This window comes from Nerophis ophidion, linkage group LG08 (genome assembly GCF_033978795.1).
Source record: "Nerophis ophidion isolate RoL-2023_Sa linkage group LG08, RoL_Noph_v1.0, whole genome shotgun sequence".
Taxonomy (NCBI): Eukaryota; Metazoa; Chordata; class Actinopteri; order Syngnathiformes; family Syngnathidae; genus Nerophis; species Nerophis ophidion.
Window position 1 is genome coordinate 16,518,329 of NC_084618.1, and position 26,720 is coordinate 16,545,048.

Here is a 26,720-nt window from a genome sequence, read left to right on the forward strand (position 1 = left end):
CAGATCCGCCCATGGCGTTTGTTTATATTCAGGCAGGCCAGCTTTTGTTAGTGGTGACGCCGGTGAGCTATTGTGTCCCCTTCCGGTGTGTAGTGAAGCATGTTTAGCTATTACTCATCCTCCAGTGATAATGATACTTGTAAGAAACTTACTTTATTTGTCGCCATAGAGGCAAGGATTAGTGATTTAGAAGTGGCTAAAACACTGCAGACTGTTGCAATATACTGTAGCTCGGTTGATAGAGTGGCCGTGGCTACTTGAGGGTTCCAGGTTCGATACCCACTTCCGCCATCCCTGTCGCTGCTGTTGTGTCCTTGGGCAAGACACTTTAGCCACCTGCTCCCAGTGCCACCCACACGGGTTTAAATCTAACTTAGACTTTGGGTTTCACTATGTAAAGCTCTTTGAGTCACTAGAGAAAAAGCGCTATATAAATAAAATTTCTTCACTTCATGTCTTAAAGCAGCTCTTCCTGAGGGAGTTTCTGTCAGAATTATTGTATCTCGGTTATCACAAAACGTTGTGTTTCAATGACTTCCGAGCGAGAAGACAAAAGCTGTCTTTTGACCTACCAAGATGGAGGCTTGTAAAACTCCACTGTGTAGGATGGGAAGCAACAGGAAGGTGTTCTGTTTCTTTCATGTATTGCAATCAACAAAGATATTGTCTTGACCCAAGAGCGACAAAGCGAAGAGGAAGCATGACCCGACTCCCCTACAGGGGCCTCTTCTTTGAACTCTTTTACGACCTTTTCTGTGAACTGTGTTGGAATCAACGACGGCTGTTTATGACCCCCGGAACCCTTAGAAACAGCTGTTGCCATGTAATCAGGGAAAGTCCAATTTAAAGAGGGGGCGTACAATCTTGCGCCAGAACGTGATGGAGACTGTACAAGAGTTCAGCCCAGACGTCTCTCCTCAATTGAAACACATTTAATTCTGTCTCTGTTTAATTCCTTGCTTCTTGTCTCATTTAATCGATGTCATCATTATTTAAACCTGACAGTTTCTGTGGTGTAACGTCACCTTTATCTTTACTTTTTAAGCCAAAATGCGTCCCATTGTCCCTTTTCTGTCTACACCAGGGGTCACCAACCTTTTTGAAACCCAAAGCTATTCTTGGGTACTGATTAATGCGAAGGGCTACCAGTTTGATACACACTTAAATACATTTTATTTCTGTCTGTCATCCCATCGAACATTTTTCTTCCTTTTACGGAAGGTTTTTTGTAGAAAATAAAGGATGAAAAAAACGCTTAATTGTACGGTTTAAAAGAGGAGAATGAAAAAATGAAAATTGGATTTTGAAACATATTTTATCCTCAATTTCGACTCTTTAAAATTCAAAATTCAACCGAAAAAAATGAAGAGAAAAATTGCTGATTCGAATCTTTTTGAAAAAATTTAAAAAATAATTAGTCATTAGTCATTTTTCCTGATAAAGATTACTTTTAAAATTTTGATGACATGTTTTAAATAGGTTAAAATCCAATCTGCACTTTGTTAGAATATATAACAAATTGGACCAAGTTATATTTGTAACAATGACAAATCATTATTTCTTTTAGATTTTCCAGAACAAAAATTTTAAAAGAAACTCAAAAGACTTTGAAATAAGATTTAAATTTGATTCTATAGATTTTTTAGATTTGCCAGAATATTTTTGGGGGATTTTAATCATAATAACTTTGAAGAAATATTTCACAAGTATTATTCATCGAAAAAACAGAAGCTAAAATGAAGAATTAAATCGAAATGTATTTATTATTCTTTACAATAAAACAAATGTATTTACTTGAACATTGATTCAAATTGTCAGGAAAGAAGAGGAAGGAATTTAAAAGGTAAAAAGGTTTATGTGTTTAAAAATCCTAAAATCATTTTTAAGGTTGTATTTTTTCTCTAAAATTGTCTTTCTGAAAGTTATAGGAAGCAAAGTAAAAAAATAAATGAATTTATTTAAACAAGTGAAGACCAAGTCGTTTAAATATTTTCTTGGATTTTCAAATTCTATTTGAGTTTTGTCTCTGTTAGAATTAAAAATGTCGAGCAAAGCGAGACCAGCTTGATAGTAAATAAATAAAAAATAAAAAAAATAGAGGCAGCTCACTGGTAAGTGCTGCTATTTGAGGTATTTTTAGAACAGGCCAGCGGGCGACTCATCTGGTCCTTACGGGCGACCTGGTGCCTGCGGGCACCGTGTTGGTGACCCCTGGTCTACAGACTGTGTCTGCTTGTAAGTACTCTGTGCGCGTGCACTGCCGAACATGCTCCTCTGCTCATAAAACCAGCAATGGGACTTGACCAAGACATGTCCGCATGCCTGTAAAAAAAAAAAAGGGGGCAACTGGTGCTTTTTAGAGGCGGTATAGTACTGAATATGATTCATTAGTACCGCGGTACTATACTAGTACCGGTGTAGTGTACAACCCTAGACTACAGTGACAATGACCAGAAAGGAAAAGTTTTGGAGGTAACAGGATGTGGTCTCTGGCTCAGAGTCTAAGAAGCCAGTTTTAGAGTTGACTTCTCTTTTCCACGCGTCATGGCGAACACGGCGAGCGGAGACGTACAAGGAGGGGAATAAAAAACCTGGCACATAAAAATTGTTGGAAAAGGGTCCAAGCGGGACAAACCGTGTTGCGGAAGTAGATCTCCCAGCCATCGAAGGGGAAGCTGAGCTGCTCCCACGCCACCTCAACGCTGGTTTCCCTGACGGACTTGAACCTCAGGCCTTCTGGCCGGGGGAGAGCTGCGGGGGATTCGAGCCAAAGTCAGGACAAAACTGCATCTACAAATCCCAAAAACCGGAGAAGTTGCCACGTTGTGTAAATGGAAAATAAAAAGAGAATACAATGATTTGCTCGTGCTTTTCATCTTCTATTCAATTCAAAAGAGATATTTCATGTTCACACTGACAAACTTCATTTTTTGGGTAAATAATCATGAACTTAGAATTAATGGCATTGCAAAAAAGTTGGCACAGGGGCATTTTTACCAGTGTGTTACATGGCCTTTCCTTTTAACAACACTCTGTAAAGGTTTGGGAACTGAGGAGACACATTTTTGAAGTGGAATTCTTCCCCATTCTTGCATGATGCACAGCAGGGGTCACCAACCAGGTCGCCCGTAAATCGCCCGCTGGCCTGTTCTAAAAATAGCTCAAATATCAGCACTTACCAGTGAGCTGCCTCTATTTTTTACATTTTATTTATTTACGAGCGAGCTGGTCTCATTTTTAATTCTAAGAGAAACAAAACTCAAATAGAATTTGAAAATCCAAGAAAATATTTCAAAGACTTGTTCTTCACTTGTTTAAATAAATTCTTTTTTTTTTTTTTACTTTGCTTCTTATAACTTTCAGAAAGACAATTTTAGAGAAAAAATACAACCTTCAAAAAGGATTTTAGGATTTTTAAACACATATACCTTTTTACCTTTTAAATTCCTTCCTCTTCTTTCCTGACAATTTAAATCAATGTTCACGTAAACATGTTTTTTTTTATTGTAAAGAATAATAAATACATTTTAATTTAATTCTTCATTTTAGCTTCTGTTTTTTCGACGAAGAATATTTGTGAAATATTTCTTCAAACTTATCATGATTAAAATTCAAAAAAAATATTCTGGCAAATATAGAAAATCTGTAGAATCAAATTTAAATCTTATTTCAAAGTCTTTTGAATTTCTTTTAGAAATTTTGTTCTGGAAAATCTAGAAGAAATAATGATTTATCTTTGTTAGAAATATAGCTTGGTCCAATTTGTTATATATTCTAACAAAGTGCAGATTGGATTTTAACCTATTTAAAACATGTCATCAAAATTCTAAAATTAATCTTTATCAGGAAAAATGACTAATGATGTTCCATAAATTATTTTTTTTTATTTTTTCAAAAAGATTCGAATCAGCTATTTTTTGTCTACATTTTTTTCCATTGAATTTTGAATTTTAAAGAGTCGAAATTGAGGATAAAATACGTTTCAAAATTTAATTTTCATTTTTTCATTCTCCTCTGTTAAACCGTACAATTAAGCGTTTTTTTTTTCATAATTTATTCTCTACAAAAAACCTTCCGTAAAAGGAAAAAAAATGTACGACGGAATGACAGACAGAAATACCCCTTTTTTAAAAAAAATATACATAGATTTATTTATTAAAGGTAAATTGAGCAAATTGGCTATTTCTGGCAATTTATTTAAGTGTGTATCAAACTGGTAGACCTTCGCATGAATCAGTACCCAAGAAGTAGCTCTTGCTTTCAAAAAGGTTGCTGACCCCTGCTGTACAGCTTAAGTTGTTCAACAGTCTCCCTTCTCATATTTTAGCCTTCATATTGCACCACACATTATCAAAGTCTGGACTACAGGCAGGCCAGTCTAGTATCCGCACTCTTTTACTGAAAAATCACGCTGTTGTAACACATGGCTTGGCATTGTCTTGCTGAAATAAGCAGGGGCGTCCATGTTTACAACATATGTTGTTCCAAAACCTGTATTTACCTTTCAGCATTAATGGTGCCTTCACAGATGTATAAGTTACCCATGCCTTGGGCACTAATGCACCCCCATACCAGCACAGATGCTGGCTTTTACACTTTGCACCGAGAACAATCCGAATGGTTCTTTTCCTCTTTGTTTCAGAAGACACGACGTCCAGTTTCCAAAAACACATTGAAATGTGGACTGGTCTAGACCACAGAACACTTTTCCACTTTGTATCAGTCCATCTTAGATAAGCTCAAGCCCAGGGAAGCTGGCGGCGTTTCTGGGTGTTGTTGATAAATGGCTTTTCACTTCGCATAGTAGAGTTGAGGGCCATGGATGAAGTGCTGGTTGTCCAGAGTCGGGACACTAGGTGGACCGCTCGCCTGTGCATCGGTTGGGGACAGCTCTGCGCTGCTGACCCGTCTCCGCTCGGGATGGTTTCCTGCTGGCCCCACTATGTACTGGACTCTCACTATTATGCTAGACCCACCATGGACTGGACTCTCACTATTATGTTGGATCCACTATGGACTGGACTCTCACATTACTATGTTAGATCCACTATGGACTAGACTCTCTCAATATTATGTTAGATATACTATGGACTGGACTCTCATTAGTATGTTAGATCCACTATGGACTGGACTCTCACTATTATGTTAGATCCACTATGGACTGGACTCCCTCAATATTATGTAAGATCCACTATGGACTGGACTCTTACATTATTATGTTAGATCCACTATGGACTGGACTCTCATTAGTATGTTAGATCCACTATGGACTGGACTCTCACTATTATGTTAGATCCACTATGGACTGGACTCTCACTATTATGTTAGATCCACTATGGACTGGATTCTCACTATTATGTTAGATCCACTATGGACTGGACTCTCACTATTATGTTAGATCCACTCAGGACTGGACTCACATTGACATCCCACTGGGTTGGGAGTTTTTCCTTGCCTTTATGTGAGATCTGAACCAAAGATGTCGTTGTGGCTTGTGCAGCCCTTTGAGACACTTGTGATTTAGGGCTATATAAATAAACATTGATTGATTTATCGATCGACAGATGCTGGCTTTTCGACTTTGCGCCTAGAACAATCCGGATGGTTCTTTTACTCTTTATTCCGGAGGACAGGACGTCCACAGTTTCCAAAAAACTATTTGAAATGTGGACTGGTCCAGACCACGGAACACTTTTCCACTTTGCATCAGTCCATCTTGGATGAGCTCGGGCCCAGGGAAGACGACGGTGTTTCCGGGTGTTGTTGATAAACGGCTTTTCACTTTGCATAGTAGAGTTTTAACTTGCACTTACAGATTTAGCGACCAACTGTAGTTACTGACAATGGAGCTCGGGCCCAGGGAAGACGGCGGCGTTTCCGGGTGTTGTTGATAAATCTTTGCAGTCTATTCAATTGAATATAAGTGGAAAAATATTAGCTATTGATTGTACTCTGTTTTTATTTACCATTCACACAACGTGACAACTTCACCAGTTTTGGGGTTTGGTACTAGAACTTGTCCTCCGGCGTTACCTGTGGCCACCCTGGCGCTGACCGGGACGCTCCTCTTGTTGCTCAGGACGGCGTAGACGTTGACCTGGTACTCCAGGCCCGGCTCCAGCTCTCTGACTGTGGCGGTGGTCCGGTCTCCCGGCACGGTCAACTCCCGGGGTAGCCCGCCGGGCTGAGTGGGCACGTAGGTGACCAGGTACTGGGTCACCAGCATGTCGTTGACCCAGGACAAGGCCACCGTCTCCGCAGTGACCTCGTCCACAGAAAGCTCCCTCGGAGGGGACACTGGAGGAGATACCAAACAGAAAAAGTCGGCCGGGTTTCTCACACTCGCTAATGCGAGCTCCAGACAAACATCTGGATGTGTGGTGACAGGAGATGCCAAAGACACACTAAAAACATCCCCAGAAATAGAAACCGTTTTTGGTGGGGGATCAGGGGGTTCTGGGTTTGAGTCTCTGCTCAGGTCTTTCTATCCCGTCTCCACATAGTCAAAAATCACCCACTTACCCTCTTCCTGGTCAGTGCAGCTGGACTATCACTAGAGTAGACTATCAGAGACTTGGTCAGGACTTGTACGCGGATCACACGCTGTGTGTGTCGTAGTACTCTGATAGTCATTAGCTATCCTAACGATTAGTCGACTGATCGGAGTGTTTACTATCGACTTTCTGATAGTCATCAACTGTCCTAACGAGTAGTCGACTAATCAGAGTATTTAACATCGACTTTCTGATAGTCATCAACTGTCCTAACGAGTAGTCGACTAATCGGAGTATTTACCATCGACTTTCTGATAGTCATCAACTGTCCTAACGAGTAGTCGACTAATCGGAGTATTTGCCATCGACTTTCTGATAGTCATCAACTGTCCTAAAGATTAGTCGACTAATCAGAGTATTTACCGTCGACTTTCTGATAGTCATCAACTGTCCTAACGATAAATCGACTATCAAAGTGTTTACATCTACTTTTTGATAGTCATCAACTGTCCTAACGAGTAGTTGACTAATCGGAGTATTTGCCATCGACTTTCTGATAGTCATCAACTGTCCTAAGGATTAGTCGACTAATCGGAGTATTTACCATCGACTTTCTGATAATCATCAACTGTCCTCACGATAAATCAACTAATCAAAGTGTTTGCATCTATTTTCTGATAGTCATCAACTGTCCTAAGGATTAGAGCACTAATCGAAGTATTTACCATTGACTTTCAGATACTCATCAACTGTCCTAATGATTAGTCCACTAATCCAAGTGTTTACCATTGACTTTCTGATAGTCATCAACTGTCCTAAGGATAAGTCGACTAATCGGAGTATTAACCATTTACTTTCTGATAGTCATCAACTGTCCAAACGAGTAGTCGACTAATCGCCGTAATTATCATTGACTTTCTGATAGTCATCAACTGTCCTAATGATTAGTCGACTAATCGGAGTATTTGACATTGACTTTCTGATAGTCATCAACTGTCCTAACGAGTATTCGACTAATCAGAGTATTTACCATCGACTTTCTGATAGTCATCAACTGTCCGAACGAGTAGTTGACTAATCGGAGTATTTACCGTCGACTTTCTGATAGTCATCAACTGTCCTAACGAGTAGTCGACTAATCGGAGTATTTACCGTCGACTTTCTGATAGTCATCAACTGTCCTAAGGGCTAGTCGACTAATCGCAGTATTTACCATTTACTTTCTGATAGTCATCAACTGTCCTAACGAGTAGTCGACTAATCGGAGTATTTACCATCGACTTTCTAATAGTCATCAACTGTCCTAATGATTAGACGACTAATCTGAGTATTTACCATCGACTTTCTGATAGTCAGCAACTGTCCTAACGAGTAGTCGACTAATCGGGGTATTTGCCATCGACTTTCTGATAGTCATCAACTGTCCTAACAATTAGTCAACTAATCGGAGTATTTACCATCGACTTTCTGATAGTCATCAACTGTCCTTAGGATTAGAGCACTAATCGAAGTATTTACCATTGACTTTCAGATAGTCATCAACTGTCCTAGTGATTAGTCCACTAATCCAAGTGTTTACCATTGACTTTTTGATAGTCATCAACTGTCCTAAGGATAGGTCGACTAATCGGAGTATTAACCATTTACTTTCTGATAGTCATCAACTGTCCTAACGAGTAGTCGACTAATCAGAGTTTTGACCATCGACTTTCTGATAGTCATCAACTGTCCGAACGATTAGTCGACTAATCACCGTAATTATCATCGACTTTCTGATAGTCATCAACTGTCCTAATGAGTAGTCGACTAATCGGAGTATTTGACATTGACTTTCTGATAGTCATCAACTGTCCTAACGAGTATTCGACTAATCAGAGTATTTACCATCGACTTTCTGATAGTCATCAACTGTCCTAACGAGTAGTTGACTAATCGGAGTATTTACCGTCGACTTTCTGATAGTCATCAACTGTCCTAACGAGTAGTCGACTAATCGGAGTATTTACCATCGACTTTCTGATAATCATCAACTGTCCTAAGGGCTAGTCGACTAATCGCAGTATTTACCATTCACTTTCTGATAGTCATCAACTGTCCTAACGAGTAGTCGACTAATCGGAGTATTGACCATCGACTTTCTGATAGTCATCAACTACCCTAAGGAGTAGTCGACTAATCTGAGTATTTAGCATCGACTTTCTGATAGTCATCAACTGTCCTAACAATTAGTCAACTAATCGGAGTATTGACCATCAACTTTCTGATAGTCATCAACTGTCCTAACGATAAATCGACTAATCAAAGTGTTTACATCTACTTTCTGATAGTCATCAACTGTCCGAACAATTAGTCAACTAATCGGAATATTTACCATCGACTTTCTGATAGTCATCAACTGTCCTATGGATTAGAGCACTAATCGAAGTATTTACCATTGACTTTCAGATAGTCATCAACTGTCCTAATGATTAGTCCACTAATCCAAGTGTTTACCATTGACTTTCTGATAGTCATCAACTGTCCTAAGGATAAGTCGACTAATCGGAGTATTAACCATTTACTTTCTGATAGTCATCAACTGTCCTAACGAGAAGTCGACTGAGTATTTAGCATCGACATTCTGATAGTCATCAACTGTCCTAACAATTTGTCAACTAATCGGAGTATTGACCATCAACTTTCTGATAGTCATCAACTGTCCTAATGATTAGTCGACTAATCGGAGTATTTACCATTGACTCTCTGATAGTCATCAACTGTCCTGATGACTAATCGTAGTATTTACTATCGACTTTCTGATAGTCATCAACTGTCCTAACGGCTAGTCGACTAATCGGAGTATTTACCATCGACTTTCTGATAGCCATCAGCTGTCCTATGGAGTAATCCACTAATCGAAGTATTTACCATCGACTTTCTGACAGTCATCAACTGTCCTAATGATTAGACGACTAATTTGAGTATTTACCATCGACTTTCTGATAGTCATCAACTGTCCTAATGATTAGATGACTAATCTGAGTATTTACCATCCACTTTCTGATAGTCATCAACTGTCCTAATGATTAGATGACTAATCTGAGTATTTACCATCCACTTTCTGATAGTCATCAACTGTCCTATTGATTAGTCGACTAATCTGAGTATTTACTGTACCTTCGACTTTCTGATAGTCATCAACTGTCTTAACGATTACTCGACCAATTGGAGTATTTACCATCGACTTTCTGATAGTCATCAACTGTCTTAACGATTACTCGACCAATCGGAGTATTTACAATCGACTTTCTGATAGTCAACATCTGTCCTAATGATTAATTGACTAATAGGAGTATTTGCCATTGGCTTTCTGATAGTCATCAACTGTCCTAACGATTATTCGACTAATCTGAGTATTTACCATTGACTTTCTGATAGTCAACAACTGTCCTAACGATTAGTCAACCAATCGGAGTGTTTGAATTCAGCCTGGGATATTTTAAGGCATGTGCTTACTAACGACAAAGATGACTATCGTATTTTCCGGAGCCGCTTAATTTCCCCTACGCTTTGGAACCCTGCGGCTTATAAAACGATACGGATAATGTATGGCTTTTTCATCGCTGAATATCGTTATGTTTTATGTTGCGGAAATAGTTTTTTATACAGAATGACTGAAAATGTGTGTCGTTTGGAGGAGTTCGCTCAAATGCACTTCCTGTTTCTGCTTTAAACCGGAAGTAAAACTGTCCAAAGCGTCACTGCTCGGAAGTATTCTTAAGTAACTTTTCAACCTTCGAAAAATATTTTCATAACTTTTGGGACGATACATGAACTCACAACTAGTTGAAAGACACCTGTGTCATGGCTTGAAGGGGCCTGTATCGCTCTCACTGTCACCTAACGACTTTGAGGAGGGTGGCGTACGTCACTCCTCCTGTCCCCGTTTGCTAAAAAGATAGGAGTCGACGCAAACGCCTACCACAAAACAAAAATAAGAACGCCTATGTGCAATTACTGCTAACATGGCTGAAGCTCCAAAATGACCAAAGAAACGAAAAGTTTTGCCTGAGCGGAAATTCAAAGAAAAGACGAGCACTCTGTCATGTCGAATCGAGAATCGATTCTGTATCAAATCGTCGCCCCAGGAATCTGAATCGGATCGGATGGTTAGGTCCCCAAAGAGTCCCACCCTTACTTGTGGGAAATTGAGCTTAGGGCCACTGCGCGTGGTTGTGTGGCGTAAAAGGCTTACCGTCGGCGCAGTCGTCGCCGATGTATCCCTCGTCGCAGAGGCACTGCCCCTTCATGCAGCGTCCTCGGTCGTGACAGTTGTTGAGGCATCTCAGCTCCGCGCAGCTCTCCCCTTCATACCCGCTCTCGCAGACGCACCTCCCGTTGATGCAGCGCCCCCTGTCGTTGCAGTTGTCCGGGCACGTGTGCGCGGAGCAGTCGGCCCCCGAGTATCCTTCCTGGCAGACGCACACGCCGCCCTCGCAGTTTCCTCGGGCCAGGCAGTCGTTGAGACACGCTTTCCGACCGCAGTCCTCGCCGGCGAACCCTTCGTCGCACACGCACTGCCCGTCTATGCAGCGGCCGTGGTCGCGGCAGTGGTTCGGGCAGCTCAGCAAGGCGCAGTCGTCGCCGGCGAACCCCGGGTGGCACAAGCAACTCCCCTCGACACACTCGCCGCGGCCGAAGCAGTTGGAGGGGCAGGTCCTGACGCCGCAGTCCTCGCCGGCGAACCCTTCCTCGCACACGCACTGCCCGTTGATGCAGCGCCCCCTCTGGAGGCAGTTGCCGGGGCAGGAGAGCTCGGAGCAATCGCCGCCGCCGAAGCCCACGTCGCAGGCGCAGCGCCCGTTGACGCATTGGCCCCTGCTGTGGCAGCTGTTGGGACACGCCAGCTGGCTGCAGTCCTCGCCCTGATACCCGTCGTCGCAGATGCACATCCCGTTGAAGCACGTGCCCCGCTCACTGCAGTCGTTGAGGCAGGTGAGGCTGGAGCAGCTCGCTCCGCTGTAGCCCGCCGCGCACACGCACCGGCCGTCCACGCAAAAGCCGTTGCCGTGACAGTCCTCGGGACAGGTGCGCCGTCCGCAGTCCTCCCCCGCGAAGCCGGGTTCGCAGCGGCAGGTGCCGTTGTCGCAGCGCCCGCGGTCAGTGCAGTTTTTGGGGCAGATCGGCTCAGAACAGTCCTCGCCGAGGAACCCTTCTGCGCAGACGCACACGCCCTCCACGCAGAGTCCTCGTCCTCGGCACATGTTGGGACACTGGGACTCGGTGCAGTTGGGACCCGTCCAGCCGGGCTCGCACCGACAGCTGCAGTTCTCAGCAATGTAGATCCCACGGCCGCCACAGAGAGGCTCGCTTTGCACGTTCCCTTTGACACACAAAAATGTATGCGAGTCAACTCGTGTCGTTATTGCACATTTTTAGGGACCGAATGTCCCTTTAGGACAGAGGACCCTATTGTATTTCAAAGGTTTTATTATTATTATACCGCCACCTCTTTGAGCAGTAATTTGACCCCCTTAACATGCTTCAAAACTCACCAAATTTAACACATCAGGACTGGCAAAAATTGCCATCTAATAATTAAAAAAAAAAAAAATGCCCTCTAGCGACCCCTAGAAAAAAAACACAGACAAAACTGCTCGTAACTTCCGTTAGGAATGTCGTACAGACATGAAACAAAAACCTCTATGTAGGCCTGACTTAGACCTACATTTCATACACTGACATCCTGCAGCAAAAATCAACAGGAAGTTGGCAAAAACCACTTCAAAACAAAAGTTTCCTTTTCCCTTCAAAACCCAAAACTCAAAATTGTGCTCTAGCGCCCCCTAGGAAAAAACACAGACAAAACTGCTTGTAACTTCCGTTAGGAATGTCGTACAGATATGAAACAAAAACCTCTATGTAGGTTTGACTTAGACCTACATTTCATACACTTACATCCTTCATCCTCTAAATCACCAGGAATTTGGCAAAAACCCCTTCAAAACAAAAGTTTCCTAAAAAATGTCATTTTTGCCTCTTTGAGCTGTAATTTGACCCCTTTAAAATGCTTCAAAACTCACGAAACTCGACACACATCAGGACCGGTGAAAATTGCGATCTAATAAAAAACCAAACCCCAAAACTCAAAACTGCGCTCTAGTGCCCCCTAGGAATAAAACACTGACAAAACTGCTATTGGGAAGAAAACACAGACAAAACTGCTTGTAACTTCTGGTAGAAATGTCGTAGAGACATGAAACTAAGACCTCTATGTAGGTCTCACTTAGACCTACATTTCATTAATTCACATCCTTCAGCAAAAATTAACAGGAAGTTGGCAATTACACCTTCGAAACAAAAGTTTTGTAAAAACCCGTCACCTTTTTTCAAACATTATTTACATTTGAATTTGACAAAGTGCATTTTTTTACGTCAATTTATGCTGACAATTGGTAGCAAAACTGGTGTGTTTACTCTTTGCGTGTTTAAAAATTCAGTGTTTTAAAAATTTACCATAATCTGAGTATTTGCCATCAACTTTCTGATAGTCATCCACTGTCTTAATGATTAATCGACTAATAGGAGTGTTTACCATCGACTTTCTGATAGTCATCAACTGTCCTAACGATAAGTCGACTCACTGGTGTATTTACCATCGACTTTCTGACAGTCATCAACTGTCCTAACGATTAATAGGAGTGTTTACCATCGACTTTCTGATAGTCATCAACTGTCCTAACGATAAGTCGACTCACTGGTGTATTTACCATCGACTTTCTGACAGTCATCAACTGTCCTAACGATTAATAGGAGTGTTTACCATCGACTTTCTGATAGTCATCAACAGTCCTAACAATTATTCGACTAATAGGAGTGTTTACCATCGACTTTCTGATAGTCATCAACTGTCCTAACGATTAGTCGACTAATCGGAGTATTTGCCATCGACTTTCTGATAGTCATCAACTGTCCTAACGATAAGTCGACTAACTGGTGTATTTACAATCGACTTTCTGATAGTCATCAACTCCCTTAATGATTAGTCGACTAATGGGAGTGTTTACCATCGACTTTCTGATAGTCATCAACTGTCCTAACGATAAATCGACACATTGGTGTATTTACCATCGACTTTCTGACAGTCATCAACTGTCCTAACGATTAATAGGAGTGTTTACCATCGACTTTCTGATAGTCATCAACTGCCCTAACAATTATTCGACTAATAGGAGTGTTTACCATCGACTTTCTGATAGTCATCAACTGTTCTAACGATAAGTCGACTAACTGGTGTATTTACAATCGACTTTCTGATAGTCATCAACTCCCTTAATGATTAGTCGACTAATGGGAGTTTTTAACATTGACTTTCTGATAGTCATCCACTGTCCTAACGATTAGTCGACTAATCGGAGTATTTACCATCGACTTTCTGATAGTCATCAACTGTCCTAACGATTAGTCGATTAATCGGAGTATTTACCATCGACTTTCTGATAGTCATCAACTGTCCTAACGATAAGTCGAGTAACTGGTGTATTTACAATCGACTTTCTGATAGTCATCAACTGTCCTAATAATTACTCGACTAATGGGAGTTTTTAACATTGACTTTCTGATAGTCATCAACAGTCGTAACAATTAGTTGACTAATCGGATGCAAGTCAACTCGTGTCGTTATTGCAAATTTTTTACATTTGAGTTTGGCAAAGTTAATGTTTTTTTACATCAAATTATGCTGACAATTGGTAGAAAAACGGTTGTGTTTAATCTTTTCGTGTTTAAAAATTAATTGTTGGAAAATTCAGAGATTTAAAATGCAGGAAATAAAATGCAGTGTTTCTAAATTCAGAAATCCTGAATTTTAATAGAATGAAATTTGAAATACGGAATTTTTAAACACTGAATTTTTATACAGTGAAATTTAAGAAACAGAATTTTTAAACAAGGATTTTTAATACAACACATTTTTTTACACTGAATTTTAATACAATGGAATTTGAAATAAAGAATGTTTGAAATGTGAAATTTTTAAACAGGAAATTTTTAAACATAATTTTTAAACACATTTTTTACACTGAATTTTAAAACACAAAATTTTAATACAAAGAAATTTGAAATAAGAAATTTGAAATACGGAATTTTTAAACACTGAATTTTTGAACAGTGAAATTTAAGAAACTGAATTTTTAAACAAGGATTTTCAATACAACAAATTTTTTTACACTGAATTTTAATACAATGAAATTTGAAATAAAGAATGTTTACAATGTGAAATTTTTAAACACATTTTTTACACTGAATTTTAAAACACAAAATTTTAATACAATGAAATTTGAAATACTGAATTTTTAAACATTGATTTTTTATTTTTAAAGTGACATTTAAAACCACATTTTTAAACAGGTAATTTTTATACAGCAAATATTATTTACACTGAATTTTAAAACACAATTTTAATACAATGAAATTTGATATACGGAATTTTTAAACACTGAATTTTCATACAACAAACAATTATTTACACTGAATTTTAAAACAGAATTTTAATATAATTAAATTTAAAACACGGAATTTTCATACAACACATTTTTTCTTTACACAGAATGTAAATAGAATGAAATTTCAAATACAGAATTTTTATACAACAAATATTTTTATACACTAAATTTCAAAACAGAATTTTGATACAATGAAATTTGAAATAAGGAATTTTTAAACACTGAATTTTTATACACTGAAAATTAAAACAGGGAATTTTTAAACACTGAATTTTTGTAAAGTGAAATTTAAAACACGGAATTTTTAAACACTGAATTTTTACACAACTAATATTTTGTTACACTGAATTTTAAAACAGAATTTTCATAAAATGAAATTTAAAATATAGAATTTTAAGCACCAAATTTTTATACTGTGAAATTTAAAACAGGGAATTTTTCAACAGAAAATTCTGATACAACACTTTTTTTTCTCCATCCATCCATCCATTTGGATCACTGGCGCCTATCTCAGCTACAATCGGGCGGAAGGCGGCGTACACCCTGGACAAGTCGCCACCTCATCGCAGGTAAACACAGAATTGAAATAGAATGAAATTTCAGATACAGAATTTTTATACAGTGAAATTTAAAACACGGAATTTTTATACAACAAATATTTCTTTACACTGAATTTTAAAACAAAATCTTAATATGATAAAATTTAAAACACTGAATTTTTATGCAACAAATATTTTTTTCACACTGAATTTTAAAACAGAATTTCAATACAATGAAATTTAAAATAAGGAATTTTTAAACACAGAATTTTTATACAACACATTTTTTTACACATAATTTTAAATGACATTTAACACAGAATCTTTATAGAACAAATATTTCTTTGAACTGAATTTTAAAACAGAATTTTAATATAATGAAATTTAAAATACAACATTTTTAAACACTAAATTTTTATATAGTGCAATTTAAAACAGGGAATTTTTAAACACAGAATTTTCGTATAACACATTTTTTTTTACACAGAATTTAAATAGAATGAAATTTCAAATACAGAATTTTTATACAGTGAAATTTATAACACGGAATTTTTATACAACAAATATTTCTTTACACTGAATTTTAAAACAAAATCTTGATATAATAAAATGTAAAACACGGAATTTTTCAACACTGAATTTTTATGCAACAAATATTTTTTTCACACTGAATTTTAAAACTGAATTTTAATATAATGAAATTTAAAATAAGGAATTTTTACAACTCAATTTTTATACAACACATTTTTTTACACATAATTTTAAATAGAATGACATTTAACATACAGAATTTTTATTCAACAAATATTTCTTTAAACTGAATTTTAAAACAGAATTTTAATATAATGAAATTTAAAATACGGAATTTTTAAACACTGAATTTTTAATACAGTGGAATTTAAAACAGGGAATTTTTAACCACAGAATTTTCGTACAACACATTTTTTTTTACACAGAATTTAAATAGAATGAAATTTCAGATACAATTTTTTTTACAGTGAATTTAAAACACAACATTTTTAAATACTGATTTTTTTACACAACAAATATTTTTTTACAGAGAATTTTTAAACAGAATTTTAATATAATGAAATTAAAAATACATAATTTTAAAAGACTGAATTTTTACAGTGAAATTTAAACCATGGAATTTTTAAACAGAATTTTCATATAACATTTTTTTTAAGACAGAATCTAAACAGAATGAAATTTCAAATACAGAATTTTTATACAGTGAAATTTAAAACGCAACATTTTTAAATACTGATTTTTTTACACAACAAATATTTTTTACAGAGAACTTTTAAACAGAATTTTAATATAATGAAATTTAAAATACGTAATTTTTAAAGACTGAATTTATACAGTGAAATTTTAAACACGGAATTTTTAAACAGAATTTTCATACAACACTTTTTTTTTAAGACAGAATCTAAACAGAATGAAATTTCAAATACAGAATTTTTATACAGTGAAATTTAAAACAAAACATTTTTAAAAAATGATTTTTTTTACACAACAAATATTTTTACAGAGAACTTTTAAACATAATTTTAATATAATGAAATTTAAAATACATAATTTTTAAAGACTGAATTCATACAGTGAAATTTAAAACACAACATTTTTAAATACTGATTTTTTTACACAACAAATATTTTTTTACAGAGAATTTTTAAACAGAATTTTAATATAATGAAATTTAAAATACATAATTTTTAAAGACTGAATTTATATAGTGAAATTTAAAACACAGAATTTTTAAACAGAATTTTCATACAACACTTTTTTTTAAGACGGAATCTAAATAGAAAGAAATTTCAAATACAGAATTTTTCTACAGTGAAATTTAAAACACAACATTTTTAAATACTGATTTTTTACACAACAAATATTTTTTTTACAGAGAACTTTTAAACAGAATTTTAATATAATGAAATTTAAAATACATAATTTTTAAAGACTGAATTTAAACAGTGAAATTTAAAACACGGGATTTTTAAACAGAATTTTCATAGAACATTTTTTTTAAGACAGAATCTAAATAGAAAGAAATTTCAAATACAGAATTTTTATACAGTGAAATTTAAAACACAACATTTTTAAAAACTGTTTTTTTTACACAACAACTATTTTTTTACAGAGAATTTTTAAACAGAATTTTAGTATAATGAAATTTAAAATACATAATTTTTAAAGACTGAATTTTTACAGGGAAATTTAAAACACGGAATTTTTAAACATAATTTTCACACAACACCTTTTTTAAGACGGAATCTAAATAGAAAGAAATTTCAAATACAGAATTTTTATACAGTGAAATTTAAAACACAACATTTTTAAATACTGATTTTTTTACACAACAAATATTTTTTACAGAGAACTTTTAAACAGAATTTTAATATAATGAAATTTAAAATACATAATTTTTAAAGACTGAATTTTTACAGTGAAATTTAAAACACGGAATTTTTAAACATAATTTTCATACAACACTTTTTTTTTTAAAGACAGAATCTAAATAGAATGAAATTTCAAATACAGAATTTTTATACAGTGAAATTTAAAACACAACATTTTTAAATACTGATTTTTTTACACAACAAATATTTTTTTATCAGAGAATTTTTAAACAGATTTTAATACAGTGAAATTTAAAATACATAATTTTTAAAGACTGAATTTATACAGTGAAATTTAAAACACGGGATTTTTAAACAGAATTTTCATACTTTTTTTTTTAAGACGGAATCTAAATAGAATGAAATTTCAAATACAGAATTTTTCTACAGTGAAGTTTAAAAAACATTTTTAAATACTGATTTTTTTACACAACAAATATTTTTTACAGAGAATTTTTAAACAGAATTTTACTATAATGAAATTTAAAATACATAATTTTTAAAGACTGAATTTTTAAAGGGAAATTTAAAACACGGAATTTTTAAACAGAATTTTCATACAGCATTTTTTTTTAAAGACAGAATCTAAATAGAATGAAATTTCAAATACAGAATTTTTATACAGTGAAATTTAAAACACAACATTTTTAAATACTGATTTTTTTACACAACAAATATTTTTTTACAGAGAATTTTAAAACAGATTTTAATACAGTGAAATTTAAAATACATAATTTTTAAAGACTGAATTTTTACAGTGAAATTTAAAACACGGGATTTTTAAACAGAATTTTCAGACATTTTTTTTTAAGACAGAATCTAAATAGAATGAAATTTCAAATACAGAATTTTTATAGAGTGAAATTTCAAACACAACATTTTTAAATACTGATTTTTTTACACAACAAATATTTTTTTACAGAGAATTTTTAAACAGAATTTTAGTATAATGAAATTTAAAATATGTCTGCCTATCTGTGTTAGCCCTGCGATGAGGTGGCGACTTGTCCAGGGTGTACCCTGCCTTCCGCCCGATTGTAGCTGAGATAGGCGCCAGCGCCCCCCGCGACCCCGAAAGGGAATAAGCGGTAGAAAATGGATGGATGGATGGATGGAAATTTAAAATACATAATTTTTAAAGACTGAATATTGGCCCTAGTGTGTGAATGTGAGTGGGAATGTTGTCTGTCTATCTGTGTTGGCCCTGCGAGGAGGTGGCGACTTGTCCAGGGTGTACCCTGCCTTCCGCCCGATTGTAGCTGAGATAGGCACCAGCGCCCCCCGCGACCCCGAAAGGGAATAAGCGGTAGGAAATGGATGGATGAATTTATACAGTGAAATTTAAAACACAGGATTTTTAAACAGAATTTTCAGACATTTTTTTTTCAAGACAGAATCTAAATAGAATGAAATTTCAAATACAGAATTTTTATACAGTGAAATTTCAAACACAACATTTTTAAATACTGATTTTTTTACACAACAAATATTTTTTTACAGAGAATTTTTAAACAGAATTTTAGTATAATGAAATTTAAAATATGTCTGCCTATCTGTGTTAGCCCTGCGATGAGGTGGCGACTTGACAGAATCTAAATAGAATGAAATTTCAAATACAGAATTTTAAAACACTTGCTATTTGCGTCCAATTTTTTTTTTTCCACTGAAATTGTCAGCATAAATTGATGTAATAAAAAAAGTATTTTGCATATTTCAAATGCAAAAAATTCAGCTACATAAATTTAGTGTAAAATAAAAAGAGAAATGAACAACCGGACCAAAGACTTATGAAAACTGAGTGACCCACCTGCCACCTGGGCGCCACCACAGGTGTTGACGACGCCGGCGCACTGACTCCTCAAGGCCAAAACCAACCCCTCCAGCATCTCCATGCGGCTCCTGAGGTCCCTGAGGGCCTGCTCCTCCGCGCCGCAGCCACACACCTGGCGGGGGATGGTGATGCGGTGGGTGAAGACCATTTGGTTCTCGCCGTCGACGGCCTGCTGCGTGGCCAGGCGACCAGAGGCCAAGGCGGTCTCCGTCGGCCGCGCGCTCTCGGCGTCGTCCGGGCTGCCGGAGCACAGGCTGCTGGCGGGGACGTGGATGTTGTAGACGTGGTTGAAAACCACCGGCTGGTCCTTGGTGACGTTGAGTCCTTGAGGAGCTTGGCGGCGATGGCGCAGCATCTTTTGGACCAGGCCGCCGGCGGAGACGGTGAGTAAGGCGCTCAGGAGGAGGCAGGGCATGAGGACACTGGTGGCCATCTTGCTGCAACCTGTTGAGTGGTGATGGATCTGTGACAGCAGAGAAGAATAATAGCAGCAGTGTCAGAAGTAAGGCTTGGGGGCCATTTTTGAAACGTTTATTGGCCCAAATTAAAACATTGCAAAGGGCAGGAAAATAAAATAAATCTAATAATCTAGATCAGGGGTCGCCAACTTTTTGACTCAGGGGCTGCATTAGAAAATTTAATGGATAAAAATTCCATCCATCCATCTTCGACTTATCCGAGGTCTGGTCGCGGGGGCAGCAGCCTAAGCAGGGAAGCCCAGACTTCCCTCTCGCCAGCCACTTCGTCCAGCTCTTCCCGGGGGATCCCGAGGCGTTCCCAGGCCAGCCGGGAGACATAGTCTTCCCAACGTGTCCTGGGTCTTCCCCGTGGCCTCCTACCGGTCGTAGGTGCCCGAAACACCTCCCTAGGGAGGCGTTGGGGTGGCATCCTGACCAGATGCCCAAACCACCTCATCTGGCTCCTCTCCATGTGGAGTTCGGTTTTTAAAAGTTCCCTGTTTTGAATTTCATTGCATAAAAATTCAGTGTTTAAAATTTTCCGTATTTCAAATTTCATTCTATTAAAAGTCTGTGTTTTAAAATTCTGTGTAAAAAAATTTGCCCTCACAAACAATCAGAAATCACTCAAATCCTAAACTCTAACAACCGTATTGCTGCAGTAATAAACATTACTGCACCCAGTCGACCGTAAAGACCAGATGATTCGCCCGCTGGCCTGTTCTAAAAATAGCTCAAATAGCAGCCGACGGTCCGACAAGATGGCGGCGAGGAGGCGGGGATGGCGAGCGAGCGGCGAGGCGGGGCGTGCCGGGAGTGACACCACAAACAAGATCAGGTGTGTGGATCGCGCACCTGTACACAATTACCGTATCTCCTCTCGCTATATAAAAGGGGAGAAGGAGGAGAGAACGGGGCTGGTGATGGTGCGGAGCGAGAGCAACCCATACAAGAAAGGAACGAGAGAGACGACACCACGAGCAGCAGCGCGCGCAACCCGGAAGAGAGTGAGAGGCAGACGCAGACAACGGGAAGGCTGAAAAGCAACACGCAAAATACTTTTGTTTATTGAAAAATAAAATAAGTCTACACCTGCTCAAAAGACATGTCCTGCCTTGGTGGTCCCTGGAACCCGCAAGACGACGGCTTGAGTCTTTCACAGCAGCACTTACCAGTGAGCTGCCTCTATTTTTTGTATTTATTTACTAGCAAGCTGGTCTCGCTTTGCTCGACATTTTTATTTCTAAGAGAGACAAAACCCAGATAGAATTTCAAAATCCAAGAAAATATTTTAAAGACTTGGTCTTCACTCGTTTGAATAAATTAATTTATTTTTTACCTTTTAAATTCCTTCCTCTTCTTTCCTGACAATTTAAATCAATGTTCAAGTAAATTAATTTTTTTTATTGTAAAGAAAAATAAATACATTTTGATTTAATTCTTCATTTTAGCTTGTTTTTTCGACGAAGAATATTTGTGAAAGGTTTTTCAAACTTATTATGATTAAAATTCAAAAAGATTACTCTGGCAAAACCAGAAAATCTTTAGAATCAAATTTAAATCTTATTCCAAAGTCTTTTGAATTTCTTTCAACATTTTTGTTCTGGAAAATCTAGAAGAAATAATGATTTGTCTTTGTTAGAAATATAGCTTGGTCCAATTTGTTATATATTCTAACAAAATGCAGATTGGATTTTAACCTTTTTAAATGTCATCAAAATTCTAAAATTAATCTTAATCAGGAAAAATTACTAATGATGTTCCATAAATTATTTTGTTTATTTTTTCAAAAAGATTCGAATTAGCTAGTTTTTGTCTTCTTTTTTTCGGTCGAATTTAGAATTTTAAAGAGTCGAACGTGAAGATAAACTACGTTTCAAAATTAAATTTTTCCTGTTTTCTCCTCTTTTAAACCGTTCAATTAAGTGTTTTTTTTCATCATTGATTCTTTACAAAAACTTTCCGTAAAAGGAAAGAAAAATGTACGACGGAATGACAGACAGAAATACAATTTATTTAAGTGTGTATCAAACTGGTAGCCCCTTGCAATAATCAGTAGCCAAGAATAGCTCTTGGTTTCAAAAAGGTTGGTGACCCCTGGTGAAGACAGAAAAGGGAGAATGGCTTGAAAAGTAAAAATAAAGTTGAAGTTACACCACAGAAACTGTCAGGTTCACACACTGATGACATCTATTAAACAAGACAAGAAGCAAGGAATTAAACAGAGACAGAATTAAATGTGTCTCAATTGAGGAGAGACGTCTGGGCCGTACTCTTGGGACAGTCTCCATCACGTTCTGGCGCAAGATTGTACGCCCCCTCTTTAAATTGGACTTTCCCCGATTACATGGCAACAGCTGTTTCTAAGGCAAGGGGGTCATAAACAGCCGTCGTTGGTTCCAAAACAGTTCAAAGAAAAGGTCGTAAAACAGTTCACAGAAAGGGTCGAAAAAGTTCAAAGAAGAGGTCACTGTAGTCCTCTTCGCTTTATCGTTCTTGGGTCAAGACGATATCTTTCCGCTGATTACAATACATGAAAGAAACTGAACACCTTCATGTTGCTTCCATAAATTATTTTTTAAATTTTTTCAAAAAGATTCGAAATAGCTAGTTTTTTTCTTCTTTTTTCGGTTGAATTTTAAAGATAAACTATGCTTCAAAATTAAATTTTCATTTTTGTGTGTGTTTTCTCCTCTTTTAAACCGTTCAATTGACGGGATGACAGAGGAATACCCATTTTTTATATATATATATATATATAGATTTATTTATTAAAGGTAAATTGAGCAATTTGGCTATTTTTGGCAATTTGTTAAAGTGTGTATCAAACTGGTAGCCCTTCGCATTAATCAGTACCCAAGAATAGCTCTTGGTTTCAAAAAGGTTGCTGACCCCTGGTGAAGACAGGAAAGGGAGAATGGGACGCATTTTGGCTTGAAAAGTAAAAATAAAGTTGAAGTTACACCACAGAAACTGTCAGGTTCACACACTGATGACATCTATTAAACAAGACAAGAAGCAAGGAATTAAACAGAGACAGAATCAAATGTGTCTCAATTGAGGAGAGACGTCTGGGCTGTACTCTTGGGACAGTCTCCATCACGTTCTGGCGCAAGATTGTACGCCCCCTCTTTAAATTGGACTTTCCCCGATTACATGGCAACAGCTGTTTCTAAGGCAAGGGGGTCATAAACAGCCGTCGTTGGTTCCAAAACAGTTCAAAGAAAAGGATCGTAAAACAGTTCACAGAAAGGGTCGAAAAAGTTCAAAGAAGAGGTCACTGTAGTCCTCTTCGCTTTGTCGTTCTTGGGTCAAGACGATATCTTTCTGTTGATTACAATACATGAAAGAAACTGAACCCCTTCATGTTGCTTCCCTAAATAATTTTTTTTAAATTTTTTCAAAAAGATTCGAATTAGCTAGTTTTTCTCTTCTTTTTTCGGTTGAATTTTAAAGATAAACTATGCTTCAAAATTAAAATTTCATTTTTGTGTGTGTTTTCTCCTCTTTTAAACCGTTCAATTGACGGGATGACAGAGAAATACCCATTTTATATATATATATAGATTTATTTATTAAAGGTAAATTGAGCAATTTGGCTATTTCTGGCAATTTATTAAAGTGTGTATCAAACTGGTAGCCCTTCGCATTAATCACTACCCAAGAATATCTCTTGGTTTCAAAAAGGTTGGTGACCCCTGGTGTAGACAGAAAAGGGAGAATGGGACGCATTTTGGCTTGAAAAGTAAAAATAAAGTTGAAGTTACACCACAGAAACTGTCAGGTTCACACACTGATGACATCTATTAAACAAGACAAGAAGCAAGGAATTAAACAGAGACAGAATTAAATGTGTCTCAATTGAGGAGAGACGTCTGGGCTGTACTCTTGGGACAGTCTCCATCACGTTCTGGCGCAAGATTGTACGCCCCCTGTGTGTATCAAACTGGTAGCCCTTCGCATTAATCACTACCCAAGAAGTGGCTCCTGCTTTCAAAAAGGTTGGTGACCCCTGCTCTAAGCAGTAGAAGCCGAGGCGCAGGTGTGTCGGTTTTTTCCGGCTTTGACCTCTCACCTGAAGTTCTGCGGGAGCATCCCTCCCCCAATATTCCATCCCTTGTGACACAGAAACCCAGCCTGAGCTCCGCTTTCACAAGGTCCGCACATCTGGCCGGGCGGCAGGATGAAAGTGCGTTACGTAACGTGCGGCAAGACCGAGGTACCGTGGTGCGCTGGGTTGGAGGACCCAGGGCTAACAATGCAGGCGAGGCGAGGGGGAAACTTGGACCTAAACGAGCTGTTCGCTAAGCTAGAATCCAGAATAGCCGTCACTTCCCACACGCTGGCAGCCCGACGGGAACTTTCCAGGCAGCAAAGGAGGACACTGGGAAGGTTGGACCTCCTCCTGCCCAGTCCTGATGGTCCAGATCGTCTCCCACAATAAGGACGCCTAAGCGCCACACGGGGCAACAGGAAAACAGTTTTTGTTTGTTCATCCGTGGGAGTTTTTGCTCCTCATGTTCGGCAAATTGCATCTGGAAATCATCTCAGCAACCTTTTAAAAGGAGCTGGAAAACAAAGAGCGGCACCTCGTTAACGCGCCGTACGCTTTCCTCCTCGCTAAATATTGTCCAACAATCATGAGGGGGAACAAGCAACGTGTCATAAATTCCTGCTCCTATGACGGTTAAAGTTAAAGGACCAATTAATTCATTCAAGGCGATGGATGGCTGACTTGCACTTATACAACAGCTCCCACTCCCTTCCCTTTGTTGCAAGTTTGGGTGATTCTATATTATGAAGTTAAAGTACTAACAAAGCCACAAGCAGCGATGGACAGGGCCCAATTTTGCTGGTGTTTCCTGCCTTTACCCATTCAACATATCTTTACCTGCACATTACCTACCTTCCCTGCATCCTGAGGTCACACTGGTGCTTCTTTCTTTCACCCATACATGTCGGTGCTTCCTGCCATCACCCAGACAACATATCTTTACCTGCACATTACCTACCTTCCCTGCATCCTGAGGTCACACTGGTGCTTCTTTCTTTCACCCATACATGCCGGTGCTTCCTGCCATCACCAAGACAACATATCTTTACCTGCACATTACCTACCTTCCCTGCATCCTGAGGTCACACTGGTGCTTCTTCCTTTCACCCATACATGCCGGTGCTTCCTGCCATCACCCAGACAACATATCTTTACCTGCACTTTACCTACCTTCCCTGCATCCTGAGGTCACACTGGTGCTTCTTTCTTTCACCCATACATGCCGGTGCTTCCTGCCATCACCCAGACAACATATCTTTGCCTGCACTTTACCTACCTTCTCTGTATCCCGGAATCAAACTGGTGCCTCCTTCTTTCACCCACTCAACATATCTTTACCCGCACAGTACCTACCTTCTCTGCATTGTGTGGTCACGCTGGTGCTTCTTGCTTTTAAGCGGCCATCTTGAGAAGGCAGCATGAAGGCTCGTAAAATCAAAACCGGAGTAGTTAGAAAAACTCTTTGCGCAACTTTTAATCAGAAAGGTTCAATCTCTTTCCTGTTCAAGTTTGAAGCCGACACAACAAACGCGCTCAGAGGAGATAATGTTTGAAAAAAGGTGACGGGTTTTTACAAAACTTTTGTTTTGAAGGGGTGATTGCCAACTTCCTGTTGATTTTTGCTGAAGGATGTATCTGAATGAAATGTAGGCCTAAGTGAGACCTACATAGAGGTTTTTGTTTCCTGTCGCTAGATATTCCTACTGGAAGTTACAAGCAGTTCTGTCTGTTTTTTCTTCCCAAGAGCAGTTTTGTCAGTGTTTAATTCCTAGGGGGCGCTAGCTAGAGCGCAATTTTGAGTTTTGGGCTTTGTTTTTTTTTATTAGATCGCAATTTTCACCAGTCCTGATGTGTTTGTCGAGTTTAGTGAGTTTTGAAGCATTTTAAGGGGGTCAAGTTTCAGCTCAAAGAGGCAAAGATGAAATTTTTTAGGAAACCTTTGTTTTGAAGGGGTTTTTTGCCAACTTCCTGTTGATTTTTGCTGAAGGATGTAAGTATATGAAATGTAGGTCTAAGTCAGATCTACATAGAGGTTTTTGTTTCATGTCTCTACGACATTCCTAACGAAAGTTAAAAGCAGTTTTGTCTGTTTTTTCCTAGGGGGCGCTGGAGCGCAATTTTGAGTTTTTTTTTTTTTTATTAGATGGCAATTTTCGCCAGTCCTGATGTGTGTTAAATTTGGTGAGTTTTGAAGCATGTTAAGGGGGTCAAATTACAGCTCGAACAGGCAGCGGTATAATAATAGTAAAACCTTAGAAATACAATAGGGTCCTCTGTCCCAAAGGGACATTCGGTCTCTAATGATTGTCACGCACGCACTAGGTGTGGTGAAATTTGTCCTCTGCATTTGACCCATCACCCTTGATCACCCCCTGGGAGATGAGGGGAGCAGTGAGCAGCAGCTGTGGCCGCGCCCGGGAATCATTTTTGACGATTTAACCACCAATTCCAACCTTTTA

At 38.0% G+C, this 26,720-nt stretch overlaps 1 protein-coding gene across 1 annotated transcript in view; it reads right to left on the reverse strand.

The window, feature by feature from the left end:
- The window catches only part of LOC133557418 (tenascin-like), a 172,866-nt gene that overhangs the window by 69,961 nt on the left and 76,185 nt on the right, over positions 1 to 26,720 (reverse strand). Inside the window, exons 5-8 of the mRNA XM_061907865.1 lie at positions 19,726 to 20,212; positions 10,729 to 11,856; positions 6,034 to 6,297; positions 2,636 to 2,751 (exon numbers count right to left, since the gene is read on the reverse strand). Of these exons, the coding sequence (XP_061763849.1) occupies positions 2,636 to 2,751; positions 6,034 to 6,297; positions 10,729 to 11,856; positions 19,726 to 20,182 (1,965 nt within the window). The 5' untranslated portion in view covers positions 20,183 to 20,212. The remainder of the gene's footprint in view (positions 1 to 2,635; positions 2,752 to 6,033; positions 6,298 to 10,728; positions 11,857 to 19,725; positions 20,213 to 26,720) is intronic.